This window comes from Dendronephthya gigantea, unplaced genomic scaffold (genome assembly GCF_004324835.1).
Source record: "Dendronephthya gigantea isolate DGI-Jeju-01 unplaced genomic scaffold, DenGig_1.0 000005F, whole genome shotgun sequence".
NCBI lineage: Eukaryota > Metazoa > Cnidaria > Anthozoa > Malacalcyonacea > Nephtheidae > Dendronephthya > Dendronephthya gigantea.
Genome location: NW_021163015.1, coordinates 549,722 through 560,718, shown reverse-complemented (window position 1 = coordinate 560,718; position 10,997 = coordinate 549,722). Strand labels below are relative to the sequence as shown.

General features: G+C 35.6%; 2 protein-coding genes across 2 annotated transcripts; both read left to right on the top strand.

Annotated features, from left to right (window-relative positions):
- The first annotated feature begins 748 nt into the window (after positions 1-748).
- LOC114515858 (ryncolin-1-like) lies at positions 749-3,128 on the top strand. The gene is made up of 4 exons (XM_028535180.1): positions 749-787; positions 1,669-1,717; positions 1,961-2,338; positions 2,875-3,128. The coding sequence occupies exons 1-4, from the start codon at positions 749-751 to the stop codon at positions 3,126-3,128; spliced, it is 720 nt and encodes a 239-aa protein (XP_028390981.1).
- Positions 3,129-5,884: 2,756 nt separating this feature from the next.
- LOC114516283 (techylectin-5B-like) lies at positions 5,885-9,141 on the top strand. Its single transcript, XM_028535711.1, has 5 exons — positions 5,885-6,017; positions 6,087-6,313; positions 7,453-7,498; positions 7,805-8,182; positions 8,633-9,141. The coding sequence occupies exons 1-5, from the start codon at positions 5,921-5,923 to the stop codon at positions 8,887-8,889; spliced, it is 1,005 nt and encodes a 334-aa protein (XP_028391512.1). The 5' UTR covers positions 5,885-5,920; the 3' UTR covers positions 8,890-9,141.
- The last annotated feature ends 1,856 nt before the right edge of the window (positions 9,142-10,997 follow it).

Sequence of the window (10,997 nt, the reverse complement as noted above, 5' to 3'; positions counted from 1 at the left end):
ATAAAGAAACCTCTGTAATCTACATGGAGACCAATTTTCTACCCAAAGGTTAATGTTTTGCTCTCGAAAAGTTACAATTCGAAGAGTTTGGTTACTTATTAAGTTAATCTGACACATGGCCCAATTCATGAAGTCTGTTGAATCCACACATTCAATTAAACCTTCTTAATACCACGCAAGGAAGGAAATACGCGACTATAAACAACCAAATTTATTATGGATTAACGCATTGTTTGAATTGTTTAAAAATATTATATTAATAATATATATAAGACAACACAACACGTACGTTTATTTTAATTCACCTGTTATGTCGATATACGTTATTTCAGCCACCGCATGTGGGGAAAGGCAAAGTTGGCGACCTCATTCATGCATGCAATCATGTTGAAGATAGCGACTTCAATATTACTCATTGTTAAAATTGCGTGTATCATTTCACAGAACTGTTCTCCCAGGATTTATAGTATCATTAGGACAGGTGAGTTGTCCCTATTTTTTTTTTCGTTGCTGCATTTTTTCTTTGTTTTCGTCCTCAACCTTGCATAATGGCTACTTTTCAGGAAGTTCGTCTTTACCTCCAGATGAAATCATATCAAATCATACCGTCAACTCAGGGATTGTCCCAATAGAATGTTACGAGCTCTGCCAAAAAGAACCGAAATGTGTTGGATACAACTACAGAGAAACGATCAATGTTGTGAACTGTCAACTGACCAACATCACAAAGGGGAGAGATCAAACCTTAATGATTGGAAAATGGATTCTGATGCTTGATGACGATGAGGTATGTTATTGAAATTTCTACAGCTGCAAAATGCATGACTGCTCAAAAAGAATTCACATGATCATTTACTTGCGCCATGTACAATATATAGCGCTGTCCAATGCATCAATGGCCCGATTTATACTAGAGATGGATAATCCGTCTAGAAGAACTTGGGCAAGAGAAAGATAGTTCGTCTTCTGATTCGTCTGTGTGTAGATACGGGCAAACAGACCGATCATCCGTCAACACGAATTATCTGCATAGTTCATCTATTTGGACGAATTTGGATGGTAGTTTGTCTTGACGCATCATCCGTCTGTTAGTATAAACTCGAAATGGGGAGAACTACGAAAAATTAATCATAAAACGGCCTTAATTTGTGCACTCTTTTTACCACATAAAAAATTTCTCAAATTCCATGCACTTTATAAACACGCGATTCTGTTTCGTTTGGTATATTCGCGTCTGCACAGTTCATCGAGATAGTTTTTCGTTTGTTTATACTCTCAGACGAATGATCTGTCACCGACACACGTTCTTGCAGACGGATAATCCGTCTCTGGTGTAAATCGGGTCAATTTACAGTCGTAGCCACACTGCAAATAGCGTGGTTCAGATTAGTCTCTCACTACTACCACCGCTACTTTTGACGTGACCTAAACCAATCACACGATATGTCGATATTTCTATCAGATTAACCAATGACAAGCGGGATAGGTCAACCTCTGGTAGCGGTCTTTAATAATAATGATTAGGAGAATAAATGTGGAAATATTTAAGGAAGGCCAAAAATCCCAACTCAAATGATGAAATTGAAGCCCACAGGTCGGTTAGTTCTCGTCATGCGTACTCATTCTGCCTATACTTCATCTAAGCATTTCTAAAATCATTTTTATCAGGCAAAGAATGACAAGGAAGAAAAGAGTAAAAATGACAATGTGGGTTCAGGTATGCCGCGGCATCAAACATATAGATAAAAAAAACTTGATTGCGGCAAAAATGCCAAATTTGTGCGAACTCAAACACAAAAGCCATTTTCACAAGCTGAATAAACTGATTGTAAGTAACAGTTGCTGGCAGCAGAAAAAAAATCAGTATCATTTAACCACGTATGAAAAAGATGAATGCAGTGATGAGTTAAAGTAATTGTTATTTTTGAACATTCCGCTGTGTTTTCTTTAATATTTATAGCTACCAGCTGCGCCCATCATTATAAACTTGGGGCGAGAAAAGATGGCGTTTATACCATTGATCCTGGTGGTCTGGGATCGTTCCAAGTCTTGTGTGATATGAGCACAGACGGGAGTGGGTGGACCGTGTTTCAAAGAAGACAAGACGGAAGTCAAGATTTCTACCTTGGATGGTCAGACTATAAAGCAGGCTTTGGAAATTTTAGCGGCGAGTTCTGGTTGGGCCTTGATAAAATACATCGTTTGTCTAAATCTAAGCAAAATGTCCTAAGAGTCGATTTGATGGATTTCAATGGCGTTAAACGTTACGCTAAATATGGAACGTTTAGTGTCGCTAATGAATCAGACAAATACAGATTGACTATCAACATGTATTCAGGTGAACACTTAGGAAAATCCTTAGGAAATTCGGCAGTTGAAACATAGCCACGCGTAATTTTTTCTGCGTTGAACAATGATTTGACGAATGTTTTGAAACTCTTCCTTCATTCTGTCCTTCCATTAAATCATCATTTCCTTTTTCTATTTTCCTAATTTTTGGGCCCCTCGGGTTTATCTGTGGTGCTTCTCACTTCCTCACAGTCACCCCACTTTCCCCTGTTGGGCGAGAATACTGCACTGTTTTACTTGAAAGGTAGTCCTTCATTTTTTAAATGTCACTCATTGAGTTATTCATGTTCTTACTTCCACCAGCATCCGTCCTGATTAGCTCTTCACGTGATGTATATTACCTCTTTCAAGATTTATACCTATATATTACCTAAAATTTTCAACATTTTTTCAGAGCCTCACTAAAACTAGGTTCTCGATAGATACTAAAGACAAGATACTAGATATTATAGTTCTTTCAAAAAAGTCAATTAGGAAAAAATATAGTGAACTGAACATATTATTTTTTGTTTATATTCATAAAAGGTGACGCAGGTGATTCTCTTGCTTATCACAATCAAAGGCAGTTCTCTACCAAGGATAATGACAATGATGCTTGGAGAGATAATTGTGCCAAGAAGCGCAAAGGAGCTTGGTGGTACAAAAGTTGTCATAATTCTAACCTCAATGGCCTGTATCTGGCTGCAGGTCAGAATAGTGGCAACGGAATAAGATGGAACAAGTGGCATTTTTATTCAATGAAAAAGACCACGATGAAAATTCGTCCGAACCACAATTGAGAAACGAAAATTCACTTGTTGCTTCCGTGATGATATTATAATGGTATAGCAACAATATATAGCAGTAATTTGATGTTTGAGCGTATCTGAATGTTTTGACCTTATTTTACGGCGAACAGCTGAAAACAAAATTTTAAATGAGCTGAGGAAGGCAAATTCAAGTCTGTGACATTGTAGATTTGAACGTAAACATGAAAAAATGACTGATATTAATAAACTTTTTGTAATATTTTAAATGAGTTATCAAGTTTAACAAACGTCATAATGATTGACCATTGGGCGAATTAGATAGTCGGACAATAACAAGCAATTTTCCACAATGCGTTCCATCTCAAAACGTATTTTTTCCTTAACTATCATGTTACCATCCAACATCATTACTAATTTCGTTTAACCGAGGCGAGGGGTTGCTGCATGCATGTATTTCTAGTAGATTAACATTGTGTAAATTTTTTTAAAACATGATATCAATTTTATGTCAATCAATAATATATCAATCATAATATCAATATGGCGGAGACAAACAGCATGTCGGCTACGCGATAAAATGATAAAGGTTGCGAAGGATCAAAGCTGCCAGGCCCATATTGATAAAGCCTGTAACACGGGTCATTTCCCACAAAGTAATAACTGCTTAGTCGGAAATTCAAAACAACCATGTGAGCTGGGTGAAGAAAGTCTCTGACCAACAGATAAGCATTGAAAAAGTTCAAAATATTAACGATCATAATTGCGCTGCCTCTACATTCGATGCATTGCAAAAAAAGCAACCATAGCTAAGGAAAATGGGTTTCACATAGGTGGTGGTGTGTCTGCTTTTGTCTTTTACGGCAAAAATACAACCAAGAAGAGCACGCGCTATTTTCACCATGCAGTCGGCATGTGACGCTTTTGGCTGGTGTTGCTCAGCACATGACTCATGAGTGGTTTGCAAAATGTTGCAAACACTGCATCTACCTCAGAGTTGGCCTCTTCGGCTCTTCCTTAACCCATGAACTTAGTTAATTCAGGAATTGGCTTACACTTTCCATCTAAAGTAATTAAGCTCCACAGTACGGACAAGCCGTGGATTATTCCAGCTTTAAAACAGTCTATAGTCGAGAGACAGAGAGCTTTCTACTCGGAGACCAAAAGCTTTGGCGCCATTTTCGATGGAAAGTAAGAAATGAAATATTAGTGCGTAAGCGTTCATACTATGTCTATGCTAATTTAGTAATCAAAGAAAATGGCGGAATTAAGTATAATAATGATAATAATAATATATAAGACGACTTAGCATGCGTTTATTTTCACCTGTTATGTCGATAATACGTTATTTCAGTTATGTAATCATGTTCAAGAGAGCGAAGTCCGGCAACAGCACTAATGCACTATTCGTTGATTTTATCTGTTTATAAATACGAAATAGACAACATTGCTGATAAAGTATGTTATATCTTTTTTATTATGTATTTTGCTTACACGTTTAGTCCTCGCGAAAGATGTAATTAAGATCACAGCGGGATATAATTAATATCTAATGAAGTATATGTGTAGTGCTCTGTATGTAATATTGATTTGTAAGTGCTGTCCATGCATGATCCATATTGATCTATGAAAAAATTTTCACCTGATATTTAATAAATTTGTTTAATAATCTTTAGTAATAATTTATTTGCATATAAATACGACAAAAAACGACATTGCTTATAACGTTTGTTATATTCTTATATTCTTTATTAACTCTTATTACATAATTTGGCTAACGTGTGTAGACCTCGCCTGAGCCTACATAATTAATATCATAGTGCGTGATATTTAATTGATATCCGAGGATTTATTTGTATAATGATGATTTATGTGTAATGTCTATATAAAATCAATTTTGTTAAATAATCTTCATCAACCTGTTAGTTCATAAAGAATTAATTTCTGAAATCTACATGGAGATCAATTTTCGTCCCAAAGGTTAAAGTTTTGATCACGAAAAGAATGAAGTCACCATTTGAAGAGTTATTACTATATGTTAATCTGACACAATGCCTAATTCACCAAGTCAAATGTATTCATCAAATCCAATACATCAAATGATGTATTCACACATTCAATTAATAAACAATTATTGGATGAGGCTGATCATGATATCAAGAATTATTCAGACCAAGGTCAACGTTATCTGCTGAAGCGAAGCTGAATCCAATAATTGTTTTACTTTACATTTGAAGACATCAGAAACGATGAAACGAAGCTCATTAATGTTTATTTTATTTTCGCGCATTTTTGAGTTCATGCATGCAAGTTGCTGGCGCAACTTGGTTGGTTGCATGCAAGTTCGATCCAAAAAATAATTATTGGACGCGAGCACGCCAGCAGCTGAAATTACGTATTAAATATAAAATATTGAGAATCAACCGTTGCTTTATGACCAATCAGGAACGGGAATACACACAAAGTGTATAATAATCCCTCTTAATGCCACGAAAAGAAATATGAAACTAAAGGAATATGAGACTAAACAATATACAATTATTTGACAAGGTTAAGCATGATATCAGCGAAGTTTGATAAAAAAAATCAATATTCCTTGTTATGACGTTACAACTGGTGAGAATATGAAATTTAACCGCATATTGAGATTTATTTCTAGGGTTTCAACCAATCAGAAACGAGAATACAGTATGAATGCATGATAATATCAATAATATATAAGACAACACAACATGTAGGTTATTTTCATCTGTTATGTCGATAATACGTGATATCAGCAACCGTGTTTCGAGCAAAGCAAAGTTTGCGACCTTATTCACGTAATCATGTTCAAAATACTGACTTTGATATTACTTATCGTTAAAATTGCATGTATGATTGCACAGGACTGCTCTCCCAGGATTTATAGTGTCATTAGGACAGGTGAGTCGTATATATACTGATCTTTCCATTCCCAAACACTCCCCAACATTGCATATTGGCTACTTTTAGGAGGTTCGACTTTACCTCCAGATGAAATCATATCAAATCATACCGTCAACTCAGGGATTGTTCCGATAGAATGTTACGAACTCTGCCAAAAGCAACCGAAATGTGTTGGATTCAACTACAGAGACACGACCAATGTTGTGAACTGTCAACTGACCAACATCACAAAAAAGAGAGCCGACCACAACCTAATAATTGGAAAATGGCTTCTAATGCTCGATGAGGAAGCGGTATGATATTGAAATTTCCACACCTGTAAAATGACTGCTCAAAAAGAATTCATGTCATTAATTTGCGCTATGTACAAAATCACGCTTTGCAACACAGTAATTCCCCGATTTATACTAGAGACGAGTCATTCATCTTGACGAACTTGGGCAATAGCAAATGATGGTTTGTCTTCTAATCCGTCTGTGTGTATACACTGCAAACCGATGGATCAACGGTCAACACGTATGATCCGCGTGGTTCGTCTGTTTGGACGAATTTGAATGAATATAGTTCCTCTTGACGCATCATTCGTCTGTTAGTGATAGTATATATAAATACGAGGTGGGGAGAGCTACGAAAAATTGATCATAAAACGGCTCTTATGCTCTCTTTTTTCACATAAACAATTTCCCAATTGGGGAAACGCGCGATTCAGTTTCGCTTGACATAATCGCGTCCGCATAGTTCGTCTAGATAGTTTGTTGTGTGTTTATACTCAGACAGATCATTCATCCAGGGGTCGGTTGTATGAAAGGCGGATAGCACTATCCAACGGATAGTATTTTTTTTAATGGCCCTGAGATTTCCCGTTGTTCCGCATAACCTAGAATAAACCTTGGTAATTTTAAGTTAGGGGATCTCTTTCATAACTGTTGGCTCCAAATCGGCAAATTCTTTGCTTTTTAGGCATGTTTTAAACATTTGAAGGCGCTATCCGGCTTTCGTTCAAAAATTATCCGGCCCCAGACGGATAATCCGTGTCTATAGTATAATACATAAATCAGGCCATTATTGTCGTAGCGACAGAGCAAATAGTGAGGTTCAGATTAGACTCCCACTACTACCACCGCTACGTTTGAGGGTTCTAAACAAACCTCACGAAAATTCTATCAGATTAACCAATCACGAGCAGAATAGGTCAACCTTTGGATAATTAGGCTACCTCCTCCGTAAGCCCTTTTCGGGCAAATATGGCAGGCGGTGATATTTTGCAGTTAGAAATTTAGAAACGAAAGCAAGAGACGAAGGAAATCGTCCAAAATGCTCCCTAGCGCCTGCGGAGGAGGTAAATCATTTGGAGAATCTGAAGCTCTTGTCATGCGTACTCATTTTGCATGTGTATACTTCCTCTAAGCATTTCTGAAATCATTTTTATCAGGCGAAGAATGATAAGGAAGAGAGGCGGAAAAATGACATGGATTCAGGTATGCCGCAGCATCAAACATATAGATGCATTCATATCGATCAATTCAAACACAAAAAGCTATTTTCGCCACCTGAATTAACTGACTGTAAGGAACATATAAAAATAAAATCAAAATATGAACGTGTGATCAGTATTACTTAAGACGTTATTTTTCGGACTTCGCTAGGTCATATATGTTTTCAGAAATTGTTGGCTGGCACTGGTTTCTGTTCCATAAAAACACGTATGAACAAGATGAATGAAGTGATATTTAAAAGTAATTGTTATTTTTAAATATTCCACTATATTTTCTTTAATTTTATAGCTACCAGCTGCGCCCAGCATTATAATCTGGGGGCGAGAAAAAATGGTGTTTATACCATTCATCCTGATGGTCTGGGGTCGTTCCAAGTCTTGTGTGATATGAGCATAGACGGGGGTGGGTGGACCGTGTTTCAAAGAAGACAAAATGGAAGCCAGAATTTCTACCTTGGATGGTCAGACTATAAAGCAGGCTTTGGTAATTTGACTTGCGAGTTCTGGTTGGGCCTTGATAAAATACATCGTTTGTCCAAATCTAAGCAAAATATTCTAAGAGTCGATTTGATGGATTTCAATAACACTGAACGTTACGCTAAGTATGGAACGTTTAGTGTGGCTGATGAATCAGATAAATACAGATTGACTATCGACAAGTATTCAGGTAATCACTCCTTAGGATATTCGGCAGTTGAAACATAGCCACGCATTATTTTTTCTGCGTTGAACAATGATTTGAAAAATGTTTTGTTTTAAATTTCTCTTCTTCATTCTGTCCTTCAATTACATCGTCATTTCCTTTTTCTATTTTCCTAATTTTTGGACGCCTCGCGTTTATCTTGGGTGTGTCACACTTCCTCACAGCCACCTCACTTGCCCCTCTTGGGCGAGAAAACCGCACTGTTTTACTTAAAAGGTAGTCATAGGATAACGTTAATTTTACTTTTCTTACATGTCACTTGATGAGTTATTCATGATCCACCAGCATCCGTCTTATTTACGACTTTTCAAGCACTTTTGAGAAAAGATACTAGATATTCTGGTTGTTTAAAAAAAGTCAATTGGGAAAAAATTGTGAACTGAACATATTATTTTTTGTTTATGCTTATGAAAGGTGACGCAGGGGATTCTCTTGCTTATCACAATCAAATGCAGTTCACTACCAAGGATAGCGACAATGATATTTGGGAGAATAAAAATTGTGCCACAAGGCGCAAAGGAGCTTGGTGGTATACAAGTTGTCTTACTTCCAACCTTAATGGCCTGTATCTGGCTGCAGGTCAGAATAGTTCCACCGGAATAAGATGGAACAAGTGGCATACTTATTCGATGAGAAAGACTGAGATGAAAATTCGTCCAAGCCACAATTGAGAGACGAACATTCACTTGTTGTTTCCGTGACGAAATTATAATGGTATAGAAAGAGCGTATTTGAATGTTTTGACCTTATTTTACGACTAAAAGTTGAAAACGAAATTTTAAATGAGCTGAGGAAGGCAAAGTAAAGTCTGTGACATTGTAGATTTGAACGTCAATATGAAAAAATGACTGATATTAGTAAACTTTATATAATAGGAGGTGACCATATATTGGATTTGATTATTATTTGTCTCAATTTGTTGAAAACAATGCATCTACGCATGAACTTAGTTCAGGAATTGACTAACACTTTCCAGTAATAAAGGTCCACAGTACGGACAAGCCGTGGATTACTCCAGCTTTAAAACAGTCTAAATTTCATGTATCATTTCACAGAACTGTTCTCCCAGGATTTATAGTATCATTAGGACAGGAGAGCCTTCTATATTTTCGAGGTCCGGCAACAGCACTAATGCACTATTCGTTATCTGTTCATAAATACGAAATAGACAACATTGCTGATAAAGTTTGTTATATCCTTTTTTAATATGTAATTTTGCTTACACGTTTACGGTCCTCGCAAGAAATGCAATTAAAATCACAGCGGGATATAATTAATATCTAATGATTTATGTGTAGTGTTGTGTATGTAATATTGATTTGTAAGTGCTGTCCATGCATGATCCGTATTGATCTATGAAAAGCAATTTTCACCTGATATTTAATAAATTTGTTTCATAATCTTTAGTAATAATTTATTTGCTATAAATACGAAAAAACGACATTGCTTATAACGTTTGTTATATTCTTTTATTCTTTATTTACTCTTATTATATAATTTGGCTAACGCGTGTAGACCTCGCCTGATCGAGCCTACACAATTAAAATTATAGTGTTTGTGACATTTAATTAATATCCGAGTATTTATTTGTATAAAGATGATTTATGTGTAATTTTCATATGAAATTAATTTTGTTTAATAATCTTCATCAACCTTTTTGCTCATCAAGTCAAGTGTATTCATCAAATCCAATACATCAAATGATGTATTCACGCTTTCAATATTAATAAACAATTATTGGGTGAGGCCGGGCATGATATCAAGAATTATTCAGACCAAGGTCAATGTTATCTGCCGAAGCTGAAGACGTGCATCAGAAACGATTAAACGAAATTTATTAATGTTTATTTTATTTTCACGCTCTTTTGGGTTCAAGTTGCTGGCGCGCCAAGGACTGGGCATGAGAGAGTCCCAGTTATATAGGTTCGATCCAAAAACAATATTTATTGGACGGGAGCATGCCAGCAGCTAAAATTAAGAATTTTTTACAGAATATTGAGAATTATAACCGTTGCTTTCTGACCAATCAAGAACGACAAAACACACAAAATGTATAATAATCACCCTTAATACCACGCAGGAAAGAAATATAAGACAAAACAAGATATCATGCGAAGTTTGATCCAAAAAAATCGATATCCCTTGGGTCACGTCGCAACTGCTGAGAATATGAAATTTAACCGGATATAGAGATTTATTTGGAGGGTTTCGACCAATCAAAAACGAGAATACCGCATGAATGTATGATAATATCAATAATAAATAAGACGACACAACATGTAGCTACGTTTATTTTCATTTGTTATGTAGATAATACGTGATATCAGCTATCGTGTTTCGAGCAAGGCAAAGTTGGCAACCTTATTCACGTAATCATGTTCAAAATAGTGACTTTGATATTACTTATCGTTAAAATTGCATATATCATTTCACAGAACTGTTCTCCCAGGATTTATAGTATTATTCGGACAGGTGAGTCCTGTATATATAGTTTTAAAGTTTGTAATGTTAAGGCACGCAAACATGCACGTTAAACGCTCGCATAATCAATCAAAAACGAGTGCGCGTAAACCTTTGTAAATAGTTATCGCTTGAGGATCGTACTAAAACTAGTACGTGAAACACAGTGTAGCGATGAAATACAATATATATATATATATATATATATATATATATATATATATATATATATATATATATATATATATTTATATATATATATATATATATATATATATATATATATATATATATATATATATATATATATATATATATT